Source organism: Pelmatolapia mariae, linkage group LG8 (genome assembly GCF_036321145.2).
Source record: "Pelmatolapia mariae isolate MD_Pm_ZW linkage group LG8, Pm_UMD_F_2, whole genome shotgun sequence".
Classification (NCBI taxonomy): Eukaryota; Metazoa; Chordata; class Actinopteri; order Cichliformes; family Cichlidae; genus Pelmatolapia; species Pelmatolapia mariae.
Window position 1 is genome coordinate 15,084,697 of NC_086234.1, and position 15,787 is coordinate 15,100,483.

At 41.5% G+C, this 15,787-nt stretch overlaps 1 protein-coding gene across 1 annotated transcript in view; it reads right to left on the minus strand.

The window, feature by feature from the left end:
• Positions 1-231: 231 nt before the first annotated feature.
• Positions 232-15,787, minus strand: part of LOC134633885 (protocadherin-15-like) — a 230,463-nt gene continuing 214,907 nt past the window's right edge. Inside the window, exons 39-40 of the mRNA XM_063483036.1 lie at positions 9,036-9,165; positions 232-1,596 (exon numbers count right to left, since the gene is read on the minus strand). Of these exons, the coding sequence (XP_063339106.1) occupies positions 832-1,596; positions 9,036-9,165 (895 nt within the window). The 3' untranslated portion in view covers positions 232-831. The remainder of the gene's footprint in view (positions 1,597-9,035; positions 9,166-15,787) is intronic.

Sequence of the window (15,787 nt, forward strand, 5' to 3'; positions counted from 1 at the left end):
TGAATAAAGCAGGCTAACATTAATCTTCTGAAATAGCCTTCCCAAAGCCTCAACTCTATTGAAAATTTGCGGACTATACTTAAAAGCCGAGTCCGTGACAGGAAACCAACCAATTTAAAAAGAAGGGTGTTGAAGTTGAACCTTGGCTCCTGTTTTTCAGCCTTCAAGGTTGCAGCTTGGGGTTTAGCAGCATATCATCAAGTTAGCGAAACCACATTTCAATGGCTGGAATTTTATTTGGATAAAGTCTGCTAAGCAACTTTACAAGGATAAAAAGGCAAGTGTGAACAATACACGACTTCATGTGTTAATGAAACATGTCAGGCAAATTCAAGATGAGTTGCATCAGTAGTCGTAATACTGAATGAGTCACTCAGTTCCATACAGACACCAGTCGCTTAAAGGGCCATTAAAAAGTTCACGCACCTTTACCTCTGCTATCAAAGTAGAAATATAAGTCCTCTCAGTCTAGGTCCAGTTTTCTAAAGGTGTTGCAGCTCTGAAATCAGGTCAGTTTCAGTGGAGAAGGTACAAAAAAGTGACATTTAATAAGTAATCCATATAACCAATTAAACGCCAATGAATTTGTATGTTTTTGCTTCAAATATAGTTCCATGACTTCTCTGAATGTAAATAAAATAAATTAAGTTCTACTAGCTGATATGTGAGGAATCTTCCATCACAGACAACAGAGTAGCAAATCATGTAATTAGATTTCTATTAATTGACCTGGAGCATCCCTGTTAGTTCCACAACTAATGAACAGAAATCATGTCTGAATGTTTCAGTGATCTTGGCAATATGGAACGAGCGCAGTGGCGTAGCGTTCAGTCAGAGTTTGGTCATGGGTATGTGAAGGCTGTTCCACGGCCCCATCCATAACTCCTCCTCGTCCGACTGCGTTCTGTCACTCGGGCACTCCAGCGGCTCTCTGATGACGAGTCCGTCTGTGTCGTCGTTACTGCCGTCTACCTTGGACTCTCTCTCGCCTTCTTCCGACTCGTTTCTCTCCGCTGTGCTCTGGGGCTGCTCCGTGCCTTCCTGTGCCGCTTTGAGCAGGTTCGATTTCGACGCCGCGCATTCCGGGCCTGCGTTGCTGGTGCTGGTTGACCCTAAAGAAACGCTGGATTGTCGCGTGTTGAACACATTCAGCGTTTTGCTGTCCGGGTTGGAGAAAGAGGACGTGGTTGTCGTGGTGGCAACCGTTCCCGAGCTCTGGAAGGTGCGGAGTGTGTTGCACCCGCCGTCCGGCGTCGTTCTGAAGCTGTTCAGGGGAACTCTTTCTTCCAGTGTGGCAGCCATTTTGTCTAGTTTTTTAAAGTGCTTTGCCAGCCTTGAGCTGAAGATAGGAGAGGGGAGTTTGAGATTGTTATTCGTAGTAGTGGTTTGCGTGGGCCCTGTGGTGTTTACTGAGCGTCGGGTGCGGATGATGGAGCCATTCTGGGCCACATAGATGCTCCCGTTAACGTTGACTTGGCTGTTGTGGGTGGAGGACAAGCGCCCACGTTGGGTTTCTGGCGCGCTTTCCTCACCCGTGGAGCTGGTCTCGTACTCTCGGTCAAACACCAACTTGACCCGACGTTTTCTGCTGCCCTGCTGAGAGAAACACATCAATAATGTGACTTTAAACTGCTGACCTTGGGAGTTTCATTGAGGCAAGAGAAATGAATCGTAAAAGTGATGATACAAAGCACAAAAATTGAACATCTGCTGTCTGCTGCAAAGTGCTTTTTCGATAATGCCTCAAAACTCCTTCGGTGAACTGTACTGAGTAGTTACCCTGATAATGTATTGTGGTGTGCACTGGGGAACTTCACACAGCTCACACATCTACTCACAAAAGGCCATCGAAAGTTTAAAACTGAAATTAAAGGCATTTTGGAGAATAATGCACTCCTTCTTCCTTCTCTCCCTAGCAGTGAGTGCCTCTGTGGTGTCGACATTGAACACATTTACCTTACATGCAAAAAGTCTCTGGTTTGAGATCAGGAGGAGATACAAACCCAGCCTCAGGGGGTGTCAAAAGCTAGTGTACTTCCTCTCCCAGTCCCCAAGCCTGGATAAATAGGAGGGCTTTCTCAGGAAGAACTGTACCAAATCAAGTCTGTTTACCCATCTGCTGTAGCAAACCCTTGGGAAATAAGTACTTTTAGTTGCACCAGCAGCTTTGCAAGGATGTATAAAAAGTTGACAGGGTGATGGCGTATCTCCATGATCTAATCTTTTTCAAACATAAAGACTGACTATGTTTGACCCACATAAGTATTCTTGATTTATTTTAAGCTTCATTTCCAAGGTTTGGTTAGATTTAGGCATACAAACTAGGATTAAAGCCCTTCACGACATTAAACAGCTTCCTTTGCTAGCATCAGAGACTTACCGGTAATGATATTAGCATCCATTTAACAAACAGTTATTCCCACAACTAACAGAGGTGTTACTACAAGTTGTAACAACCACTTGGGTCTCATTCCCAAGGTGTCAAAGCTGCTGGTGTCTTGCAGAGAAGCACAAGGTATCCAATTGCATCCCTGCTGTGATGCATTCGGTGGCAATACTGGGGCAAAACCGAGAGAGGTCCCACTCCCAACTCATTATGTACAGTATGGGCGCTTGTAAATGACGACCTTGTTTTAACTTAAATAGTTTACGATGTCTGAAAATAAGCAGGAGGTAAAAGCAACAGCAAGAACTATTCGGCGAGTGAAAATCAAGCAAAACAAAAAGTGCAAAGTACAAAGCTTCCAAACAGGACATGGCCCGCTGGCTGACAGAGACACTGTGATTTATTTATGCGTTGCTTTTTAAAAGAGGACAGTTATCTCTCAGCATCCAGTGCTACCGCTGCCAGTGCATCAAGGCAGCTACACCAAAGGACACCTTGTGTGTTTCTCTGTGACAGAAGCGGTATCTGACAGAACAGCATTGTGTGATGGGCTAGGAAGACGATGTGTTACAATATCAGCACAGTGGCTTTCTGGGTTAATACAGTCTTTTAGGAAGACATCCTAAGAAACGCTGTGTAAAATCTATAACTAATAATAAATGATTTGTGAACACTGATAGCATTTATATTTAGGTTACATTGCATTCAGAGTTCTCTCACAGCCGGAATTGGCCAAAGGACGAATTCCACAACCCTGATTCCAAAAAAGTTGTTACACTGTATCAAATGTAAATCAAAACAGAATGCAGTGATATCCAAATCTCATAAACCCATGTTTTATTCATAATAGAACACAGAAAATAAATTGAATTTAAAAAAAAAAAACGGTTTAAACTGAGACATAAATTAGCTCGCTTTGAATTTGATGGGAGCAACTCAAAAAAGTTGGAACGACAGCAACAAAAGCCTGGAAATGTAAGTGATTCAAAAAAGGAACAGCTAGATGAAAATCTTGTAACTGATTAGATTAAGTGGGACTGGATGGCCACATAATTGGGACTAAAGAGGACTATCACCATCCGGTTTGATATCAGTGCTCAGTTCAAAAACCTGCATCCTTGATGGTATGGGGGTGCATTAGTGCCCTGGCACCTTGCAGGTTAGAGCAACATATGTTCCCATCCACACAACTTTATTGCCAATTCAATTCAGTTCAGTATAATTTTGTTTATATAGCGCCAATTCACAACAACTATCGCCTCAAAGCGCTTTATATTGTAAGGTAACGGCGCTAATGCGGTAACAAGCTAACCACGCTAACGCATTAGCGCCGTGCAGCCCCACGCACGGGGCAATCCGTGTTAACTCGCTAACGGAGATTTGCCATTTTAACGAGATCAACGCTAACAGCACTAGTAAAGACTCAAAATATCAGAAAGAAACAATCACAATAACCCATGAGCACACACTAGGTGACAATAGGAAGGAAAATCTGAGATGGAGTTGTTTTTTTAAGGGAAGGCCTTACATATTTCAGCAAGACAATGCTAAACCGCATACTGCATCTATTACAAGAATATGGGTTTGTAAGAGTTGAGGTGCTGAACTTGCCTCCCTGCAATCCAGAGTTTTCCCCAACGGGGAAACATTTGGCACATAAAGGAAAACTATGACAAATAAGACCCTGGACTGTTGGGCATCTAGCTTCACGTATCAGACAAGAAATGTCCAGAAAATGCTCTCCTCTGACTAAAAAAAATTAAATAAAAAATAAATTCTTCACACAACAGCCCAACATTTATGGAACTGGGGTTGTATTTCAGTTGATATATGTATTTATAGGGAAATAAGGCTATCTACACACCAGGCTGAAGACATACCAAACCTTCTCTGGTCAGAAGACCCAACATTTCCATGTCATTTGTAAGATTTTCATTTAATTGCTGTTAAAATAAACGTTTTTTAATTTTAAAGTGAGAAAATGAGCAACAATGAAAAAAACACTTTGACTCACTGCAAATACAAAGACATGTCAGCAGTGTGACTCAACAAATCAGCCTTTGGATCATCTAATCATGAGGTTTTTTGTGTGTTTTTTAAATGAAAGAAACTGAAATGAGGAAACGATTTTGGAAATATAGCACATGTTGGTCTTGGATGTAATCTTTTAGAACACAAAACTAAATTATTTAAATATAATATAGTAGGTCAGGGTCAACACTGCTACATGTTCACACACACATACACACCATGTAACCCTTAAAGATTTTTTTAAATTCTGTTTAACCTTCATTGTATAGAAGAAAGTACATGTTCTCCATTACAAAGAAAGCATCTTTTCTTCCTGCTGGTAAACGCTGCTGGAAGAGCTGACTGCTAGCAGAAGAATGAGCAAAGAAAGAGAAATGACTAATGAAAAAAAGCTTGAGTAAACCTTAAGTGCAACAAAGAGAGGTCAGTAAATAATCTCTGAGCCGCAGCAGCAGGAGAGAAACAATCAGCTGGAAGTGGGAGCTTTCACAGTCGGAAAACGAGACAAGTCGGCTCAGGGGGAAAAAACTGTAGATGTAAAGCAGACAAGCACTTCACGAAGACGAGAGAAAGGCTGACTGGGGGGGAAAAAGGGGGATTAAAGTTACAAGCCAAAGAAAGAAAGAAAAAAAAAAGAGAGACAGTCAGAGAGGGCAGCAGAGGACACGCCGACACTTTAAATTACAGTGGATGTAAATCACGTCAAACAAGAAAACACACAAAAAAGAGAGAGATTAAAGTTATAAATTCCACTCAGGTAATGACTTCACTCTCAATCCAAGCATTTTCACCCCAGACCTTACTGAGTGGCAAAGAATTTAATCTCGGCTCAGCTGACTCCCAAATCCCCCTCCTCTTCATCTTCAGGATCTTCGCCTTCTTCCCCATCGTGGTCGCTGCTTTTCTCCTCCTCCTCTTCGCTGTCCTCCATGATCGGTGACAAGTCGTCCGAGCTGTCCGTCGGGCCTGAGCTGATGTCAGACTGGGTGTGACTGGAAGCTTGCCTGCTCGTTGACGGCTTTCCCAATCCAGCACTTTTTACCTCTTCTTCTTCTTCAGATTCCTCGCTCTCTTCTTCACTCTCTGGCTCTGTTGCTTCACGTGAAGGCCGTCTGGAAGTTTTGGGCCTGGAACTAGAAACGGTTGAACGTGAATGTCTAGAACTTTCCGAGTCCCTGCTGCTGTTTCTATCAGTCTCTTTGCCGCTCCTGTCTCGCCGTCTGCTGCTGCTTTCCCTTCTAAAGCTCCCTCTACTGCTTCTGCTTTTATGACTCCTGCTGTTGCTGCTCACAGAACTATCACTAACGTTTCTTTTTGCCGGTTTTCTACTTATTTTTTTCCTCTCATCTTCCGTCTCAGACTCAGACCACTCTCCCTGCTCATCTTGGCTTTCCTCTTCCTTTCCGTTTCCTGAGTCGGACTCAGTTTTTTCTGTTTCTGTGTCATACTCGGCCTCGTCTGTTTCTGCCGGGACACGTAACCTGTGGCTGCTTGCGTCTGAGAAACTGAATTCCGACAGAGACTCTTTGCTGCCACTTCCTGTTTCCGAATCACTTTGAACACCGCCGCGAAATCTTTGTTCTTTTCTCCACCATCCCTCAACGGAGCTGTTTGGCTCTCCTAACTCCCACCTCCTCCCCTCCTCTCCTGTGGCTCCCTTAGACACTAAAGCAGAAACGCTCATATCTCCTATGGAGCCATACATCTTCCCTGTGTCCCAGCTTTCGCCGTTGCTCCACTGTCCACCTCCCACCCTGGCTGGTCCCTGGAGCCTTCTGGCTAGAGAGATAAGACTGAGGGCCCCGCTCAGCTTTTGTTCCATTGCTGGGGGTTTGCTTGCTTCAGTGGACATCTGGAAATAACTCCCATCTATGACCATGCTGCCATCCCGGCTGAAAGACTGGCCAGAGGACAACAGTCCAGGGAGCCGTCCCCTGTGCTCTGGCCTGATGCCTCCTCCTCCTCCTCCTCCAACTGCATTGTTTGAGCCGCCACCTCTGTTGCTTCTCCCCCATGTTTCTACTTCTTCTCTTCCTCCCCTCTCCCTCCTTATTTCTACTGCTTCATCTCTGCCTACCCTTTTATTTTCCCTCTTCCCTGCTCCCCCATTCTCAAACCCAATTCTCACTCCTCCCACTTTTCCCTCCTCCACTTTTTCTCTTCCTCTGCCTCCCCCCTCTATCGGTCCAATTCTGGCTTTGTTCCACGGAGGGTGAATGGCAGGAGGCTGTCCAGACTTTTTCCCTGCAGAGGACAGCGTCGTACTCACTTGCATCAAAGCCTTCAACCTGGTAGCCGCGCTCGAGCTCTTAGGTTTAGTGTTAGCAGTTGTACTACCTTCTTGTTTTTTGTCAACCTCAGTTCTCATGTGTCCGTGGGTCTTTCTCGGGGCTGGAATAGGTTGAGCCTGAAGGTGGGAAGGGTGTGGAGCTAATTTGTCTCCTTGAACTTTTCTCCTCACCTGGTGCAATGATGACATTAGTCCAAAAACAAGTTAGATTACACTAACATTTGACCATAAAGACCACTACATACTAACTTTACAGCACGCTTTCAATATGAATAGTCACATAAAATGAACACATTCCATTATGTAGTACATTGTAACAAAAATAAAAAAGATGTACTGCAACCTTAAAAGGATAGCTGAACATTTAGGATTAACAGACAGATCCCAAATAGCATCCCCATTCAGGCCTAATCTGGGTTACTTTTCGCGCTCGCAAATATGGGCCAAACACACATTGCCATATGAGATGAGAAGAGCCTGAATTAGGGTTTCTTTTTAGGATAGTGCTGTACAGTGTTTTTCTTTCTAGCTAATTCCCCCAGTTTCAATCTTTCTGCTTTCAGTCACTGTAAATCTTGAGCCACCCTTCATTTCTGATGCGCTGATTTATTCCATGTGCAAACATATGCAGGAATACGGGGGATTCTAATGATCTTAGAAGTCAATATGTGGTATGAACACCTTTATTCTTCAGCCTGAACTCTCTTAGGCAAGCTTTATTATAACTTATTTCTTCAGGAATAGTTCTCCAGGCTGTGTCGAGGATATTTCAAAGCTCTTCTTTGGATGTTGGCTGCCCTTTGTTCTGTTCTCTGTCACAATGATCCCACACAGATTCTGTAATGTTAGGGTCCAGGCTCTAGGGAGGCCAGTCCATGACTTTTACTGCACTGGCAGAGTGTTTGGAATCTTTGTCATACAGAAAATTGAAGTTACTGCCAATCAGACATCCTTCCAAATGGTATTTCAATAGTGGATCTAAATCCGACTTTTCTGACTTTCTGTTTTGACAAGATCCCCAACACCAGCGGTCCCCAGCCTTTTTTTGCGCCACGGACCGGTTTAATGTCAGACAATATTTTCACGGACCGGCTTTTAAGGTGTGGCGGATAAATACACCCAAATAAAAAATACAACCAAGAGAAAAACTGTGGTATATTGTAAATATAATACTAAACGCAAATTCACCGTGTAATTGTGTAACTTTATTAGCAGCGTCCTCCTGAAATGCGCCAACAACATTGAGAGTAACATCTCCCCCTTAATGCTCTCTGGTCGCTATGGTAACACAAATATTTCTTTCAAAATAAGACACACAACTACAACGCGGGAAAAGACCCAGGGAAACCGAATTAACAATAAAACCCCTGAAAACCAAAAATTTCACACCCGAGCCTCGACTCTCGCGGCCTGGTACCAAACGACTCACGGACCCGTAACGGTCCCTGGCTCGGGGGTTGGGGACCACTGCCCAACAACACTGGCTGAAATGCACCCGCAACCCATGACAGAACCTCCACGGTGTTTTACAGATGACTGTAGACGCTTGCTGTTGTAGCTTTCTCCTCTCCTCCCTGGCTCCCTCTATCATCTAATTTTAGGGTCAAATAGCCAAAACTTTAACAAAATTTTCAAATTTGGATTCATCACTCCAAAAGTCCTGTTGCCACTAATTGTCAATCTAGTTCTAGGAAAATTTACTTCAAGCTTTTCTCCCAATTTTCTTACATAATAATGGCTTCTTGACAGGCACCGTTCCCTTGAGACATTTTAGCTCTTTGGGAATCACACTGTTGGTGCAAAATGACTAGTTTATGCCTACAAAACTGGGTAATTTGGGCATTTTTGGCAGAGGAAACCAAAGAAAACAATTTGATGGTAACAAAGAAGCTAAATATGCTAAATATGCTATTTAAAACGAGCTTGTTGCTAAGTTCTGCGTGGACACTACACCAGTTCATCCCTTGAGTTAGGTGTATTATTTATGCTCGAATGATTTATAGGTCGGTGTTAAAAAACTTTTACTCTGAAAATCATCAGATACAAACACTGGACTGAACATGAGTAAAAAAGCAGCCAATGTCCAAAGATTATCTAAGTATTGCAGTACTGCACTTTAGCACACTAGTGTATAGCATTTCTCAAAGTGTTGAACTATTCCTTTAACCAATTCTCTACAGTTACACCAACTAACTGTGCAACTGTAGGTTCATTATTCTCTGGTTTTTGAGAATATCGTGAAAATATTACGGACTCTGTTACCAGCCTGTATAATCTGCTCTCCAGCGTTTCCCTTTGTATTCTAATTTTATATTTTCCTGCATTTACCTCTCCATCAGACTCCTGTGGGCTGTAGTAGTAGCTGCCGTCATCGTCAACAACGACTTCTCCATATTCATCATAGAGGCCAGAGGGCGAGATCAGCTTCCTGCGGCTGCCGTACTGAGGAAGGTCGTACCTGGATAAAAAAAATCAGAGAGAGGGGGGAAAATACCAGGATGTTACACGTAAGCTACAATCAATAAGCACATATGCAGAGCAAGTTGAACCGATACTGAGTTTTAAGTTATTATTTGGAGTCTTCTTTTTTATTGTTAGCTATATTAATAAGCAAACAGAATCCACTGTGCAGCTTCAGCCAATCAGAAGTAAAGATAGGAGAGAAAGCTGCTTACAGACAAAACTGACGAACTTGGCTAGTGCTTATTCGCAGACACTTACAGCGATAACACATAGGGCCACACTGTGGTTCATGCCAATGATAAGCGGCGTCTAATGACTTTCCTAGGCAAAGCTGCCTTAATCACAAAAGGAGCATTTTGTTGCCAGGAGACATTTTGTTAGCAGAAAACACTGGAATCGATTTTCCCCCTTTTGTCTCTCTTTGTTGCCTGTTGCCGGGAGCGCTGCCTGACTCCATCGACCGAAAAAAACGTGTTGTGTATCACTACTTAGGCTCCGTGCCCTGCAGCAAGCAACTCGGGGAGCCAGTGGGTCAAAAAGCACATCTTTTCAAATGCCATTCTGAAAACAATATGTCCCAGTGTGATTAAAGTAACAAATGTGCTCCAAGTCCTTTGGCTTCATTTAGAGAGCTGTGCAGAAATGTTGCCCTGTGTAATCATTCTGCTTACAGTCAACCGGTGAGAAGTCGCCCTCCCATTACATTAAGTAGCAAAGTAATAAACAAATGGAAAAGGCACGTGGATGGCAGATGGGTGAGGGGGAGAGAAGAAGGAGGTAGAGGTGTTTTAAGAGATAAAAGGGAAAGAAGAAAGAATGAGTGAAAAATGGAGGGGGGTCAGAGGAGAAAGGCTGGGTAATACATAGAAAATGTCACATTTATAAGCCTAACAGTATGGCCCCTGAATGCTAAGGTAGTGTATCTTAACTGTTCTCTTTCACTCAATGATAGGATTTTAATTATTAAACTGCAGACTCAAACAGAAGTGTTCACACAGACATATTACTCAAGTCTCCTTTCATCTGACGAGTCTTTCCCCCTACTTTCCCCTCTGTCTTCAACTCTTCCCTTCCCTTCAATCGTTTCACCCTTTATCACTCCATCCCCCTGCCTCCTGTGGCCACTAGGGGGCAGTAGTCACATGAGTCAGAGAAATGTCTTCTGCAGCATCAAGATACCAACATCAGTCACTGCCAGCGCTCCATAGTATTTTTGTAGCTATGTGTCAGAACCTAAATGAACCAAACTGGGTCATTGGTGGATCTCCAAATGGTAAATGATGAGTCAGTGTGTGATCTCATTTGTACACAGGTAGTCCTGCAGGCTGTACATATTCACTAACTGAAAAAAAACAATGATAGTTGTCATCATATTTTGGACATGTTTGTTGAAATTTGTTGAGATCCATATTGATATGGAGGACTCAGTTTCTTAATAGCCAGTTAAAATGTATTTGGAACTGGGCTCTCCCTTACTAAAGGATTATGAAATCAATTTTTAATGCACAGAAGTGTTGGTTCTTCACTTAGTCCACACATCCATATAGTTGTAAGATGCTCCCGACCTTCTTACAACCACATGAAGCTAAAGCCTGCCAGACAATAGCAAGACATGGCATAGCCAATCACCACCTTTACAATGTGAAAAAGAATGAAGTATGTTAAAGGTTTGGTCTGAGTGGTAGTTGCAGAGATGTCTGTGGATTCTTGACCTTGGGTAGTCATTGACTGCAAAGAATTTTTAAATTAATAAAAACAATCCTTCAATTAAAACGATGTAATTTCATCCCAGAACTTACAAAAATGGCTGTAATTCTTAAGCAGTTAATTAAATACTTTCGATAGACCCCTTGAATTAAAGCTGAAAGTCTGCACTTTAATCACAACCTGATTACTTGATTTAACTTTAACCGATTGCCTGTATAGTATGGAGACTTAAATCTGTTCATGTAACTGTCAGTGGGTCTCTAAATGCTATAGTGTCAGAACGTAGGATGCTATAAACAAGTGTATAAAAGCTTTCCATGTACTTTACACTTGTGTTATGTTGCATATTTAATTTTTTCCAGGCTTGGTTCAAACTTGAAGGTATGTCAGAACTCTGTGAAGAGCATTAAAGAATTTAAAGGGTGATTTTTCTGCCATTGTATCTTCCCCTGACGAGGTCCATTTACTCTGACAGCATGGAAACATTATTGGGCTTGCTGCTTCTTTAGATTGGATGTAGAGATGGAAAGAAAACAGTTCCTACAATAAAGTAAATGGATCATGATTTAAAAATACAGAACTTTTCCATGAGATGAGGACAGTTCTGTTCTGCTCAAGATCTCAGTCAAACCGGGTAATTCACACCTAAACCACACTCGGTGGACAGACTAGATCACAATGTGAAAATGATTTTAGGGTTGAGCTGTCACTTTAATACAACATGCACCTAAAATAAGCTGGACATGACTTCAGCTAATCCATTTGTATTTTCTGCTCTCATTCAGCTAATCTTTCCACATTTTCTATTGTCCTCACATTTCTTTTTATGTGGGTGCCCTAACCGAGCTCCTATCAGCTCCACGGCAGTCACACTGCTCAACACCCACACCAATAACAGTTTTGGAAAAGCGAGATTTAATCCCTTATTGCTCTGTAGCATTTATGGATTGAGTATTTCACTCTTGACTAGAGGGCAACATGAATTTGGCTCAGTTTGTTGTTTTTGTTGTTTTCCTTTTTTTCAAAACATTAGACCTGTGCAACAAATGGTTCCAGTTTATATTCTGCATCTGTGTAAATCCAATCAGAATCATGCCAGCAGCAGATGGCTACATTCCCACATGCAGAGAAAATCCCATTTTGGCCTGATATTTTCAAGAAAGTTCAAAGCAAAGGTCAAAAGGTTGCCAACCAGGCTTTTGGAAGTGTATACTGTAAAAAAAAAAAAAAAAAAAGGATTTTGTGGAAAAACAAAAATCAGGAATGAGAAATGTTATCCAAAGCCTGAGAACTGGTTCGGTATTTGCTGGCGCGGACTGTTTACGCCTTTTATTTGCAAGTGAACGAAACAAAGTGATTAGATCTCAGTCCCACAGGGTCACAAAGTCTGATTTTCTGATCCAGTGTGCGTACAGAGTCAGACACGAGTTTGTGGATGTTGCTCTAAGCCACCAGCATCTGGCCTATTGTCTGCTTCCACGGCTGGCTGCCTGATTAGCTGCTACAGTATTGCAAAGCTAGGCAGAGAGAATTAGCTGTATGTGTGTACGCGTATGCTATGCACGTGTGTGCAAGAACGAGCAAGAGAGCATCTGAGTGATTGTAAGTGCGAGTGAATGAACGTGCTTGCCGTAAGAGAATTTGTGTGTGTGTGTGTGTTTTTCCACTGTGCGTTTATGAGTGTGCGTAGGTGGGTGTAGAAAATCAAGTTCTCTGGAGTCTGCAGCTAAAATTATAAAAATTACACAATGCATCACAGATGGCAAGCTGTGTGTGTGAATAACACACACACACAAAGATACAGGAGGGATGGATTTTGGGGAGTCTTCATGAGGCTTGCTCATGAACACTTTGACCTAAAGTGTGCGTTTTTTATATACTGTGTTCTTTTTACCTTCAAGGAACCCAAAACACACACTGAAGAAAATCACTTTTCTAAAATCTCCTGACTTCCTGTAGTTTGAAGGATACAGGAGCGGCGTAGTATGAGGCAGGTCGCCGGTGTCAACATTTCACAGTAGCCAACACACTGTGTGACTGATGCAATCAGCTTGATGTCAAAGCCGTTGCCACGTGGCTGACATGACACTCAGCTGGATAAAGCGAACACAGTGAGGTCCAGACTCACGCAGGAGGAAATATGTTGTAAGGGACCCTTCCTATCAGTGCTAGCGGTCAAAGGTTGGAGATGGAACATAGCAGAGTTGGCCTGCATTCATTTCCTGGAGATTTTTTTCTCCACTGTGTACCACTGTTGGTAAATGCTGCAGTGCTCTGTAACACCACAAACAGTAAAGTGCCAGGTAAAGATAAGAGCTGAAAGAAATCCGCTGCTACAGTTCTGTTCACGCTGCTATGAATGACTGCTGATAAAACATGAGACCTACTGAATGTTTCTTTAATGAATTAAATGATGTATTTGCAAGTTCAACATTGAACTTGGTCGTTGAATTATGTTAGATTATTTCTGATTATATATCAACACAAAGCTTTTGTGAGAAACATGAACTCTTCAATAACTCCTTTTTGTTCGTAATTACGCCGTGCTACTTCGTGGGTCTTGTTACCGTTAATTTGTAGAGCACTGATTTAAGTTAATTCTGCAGTTAGTGAATGAACCTAGATATGCAGCTTTTAGAGGGTTTGTGGCAATTTCTGTTTGTAACCATTTAAAATACATCCAAGCAGTTATGTAACATTAAAAAAAGAAGAAGTTTAGACCAATATACAATACTTAAAAAAATTATTACACCTGTCATAAAAACAAGAAAAAGAAAGCATTTCATATCTTTCAAAAACATATTTAAATAAAAAAATTATTGAATTCATGGAACTAAAACGTTTTTTACACCCCAATTTGAACCGACAACCGGTCTAAAAGATTTGCACTTTACAGCATAGATAGCCACTATTAATTTACAACATTGTGCCAGTAGAGAGCAAACTGGGTTGTTCGTTCCAGAGACAATAAGCCACTGCTGCAAACACATCAAAAGCAAAATAAATTATTTTTTTGTAATACAATCTGTGACGCTAACACAAAGCTAGCAGCCAGACACCCCCAGACTCACAATGATGCATAAGCTGATTTTAACCCAAGCCCAACCAAAGAGCCAAAGCTTGATTTTCAACGGGTGAGAGAGGCAGAGATGAACATGACTGTAATGTCTCGTCACACTCCACACAGCAGAATCAGAGTAACCACAATATTTTTCTGTGATGTTATCTGAAGGCTGTTTTTCATCACCTCTGATATCGGATTTGTGGTAAACTTTAAATAGACTACTACTAAAAAAGATCTTCCATGTGTCCTTCTAATTAGATACAGAAAATATATAAGAAAATATATAAGATTAAAAACTAACTTCCTATAGTAAATACGTAAAATAAGTAACTTCTTTAAAACAAGTAAAAAGTAATGTGTAATAGATTACTTTTATGATTAACAACACTGCTTGATGACTGGTTGAGACATTTTGACACAACTGTCCAAAAATGCTAGAAATTTGAATTTTTTAAATTAATTTTAATTAATTTTGAGTGAGGTCAAGTTAATAATTTAAAATTTATTAAAAAACTGGCTTATATCCACCAAGATCTTCAAGGTCAACTTAATCAGTTAGTAGTCTAAAACTGAAAAAAAAAAAGTTTAAAACTTAGAAATTGTGATTCTTACAAGTGTGGCGTGTTAACACATAGAAAGTACTGTATAAAGATTTAAAACATCATGTAACATCTGACCTCTGACCTCTCCTTCTAGGTCATTACATTGATCTGAAGGTCAGTTATAATAATGCTATATAGAGCTATTTAAAACTATGTTTCTTACTGTCATTGTTTGTATTGACCACACATAGTCACTAGGGGTGCAACGATACACAAAATTCACGGTTCGGTTCGGTTCGATACTTTGGTGTCACGGTTCGATATTTTTTCGATACAAAAAATGTTCATGCTTTTTTAATTTGTCATTTATTAAAATTATAAATATATATTTTAACTCAAAAGTACAGTTTTTTAAATTTAATGTTGCTGAAACGACAAAGTAATAAAAACATAAATATCTCATGGAGAAATCCCTCATCTTTGGAAAAGAGAGTTTATTACAGAGAAATGGCTCTTTCCAAAATAAAAGCTATACTATACGCTTCTTCTGGGGTATACTCTCAGCAGCATATTAAACATATCAGGTCCCCATAAGGAGAATCATGTGCTAACGGCTGTCTAAATGACTCGGGTAAAGTTTGTAGCATGCGTGCTTGTTGTTTTTGTCTGCTTCCACTTGTCTTTGCACTAGGATGATGTCGGAGTAAATGTGCAGTCATATTCGTTGTGTTCCCACTAGTGCTGTCAGCGTTAATCTGAAATGACATTAATGCCACAACACGGCAAATCTCCGTTAACGAGCTACCGCGGATCGCCCCGTGCGTGGGGCTGGACAGCGTCAACACGTTAACGAGCAAACTGCGCTAACGCACTAGTTCCCACCCATGTAATTGAGCATTGCGTGGCACATCCGACATACTGTTTTACTTTTGTCCATGACGCGCTTACCTTCAGGGTCATACTTCACATGAAGACCAAAACAGTTCCAAAGGCCAGATCTGAATGAGGGTGGGGGAGGTTCAATTTGCCATGTTGCAACGAGCTAAGCTTCTGTCTTGCTAGCTTGCGCTGCGCTCAGTGGATCTGCGCTCGACAGTGCAGCCTAGGCGGAGTAGTCGAACGCAGATCCACTGAGCTCTCAACACAGACAGCATCGTCAGAAGAAAAGTTGATAAAATAAATTAAAAATTTTGTATTGTTCGATACACATGCGTACCGAACCGAAAGCACTGTATCGAACGGTTCAATATCGATACGAGTATCGTTGCACCCCTAATAGTCACATATGGGGAATGAGTTATAAG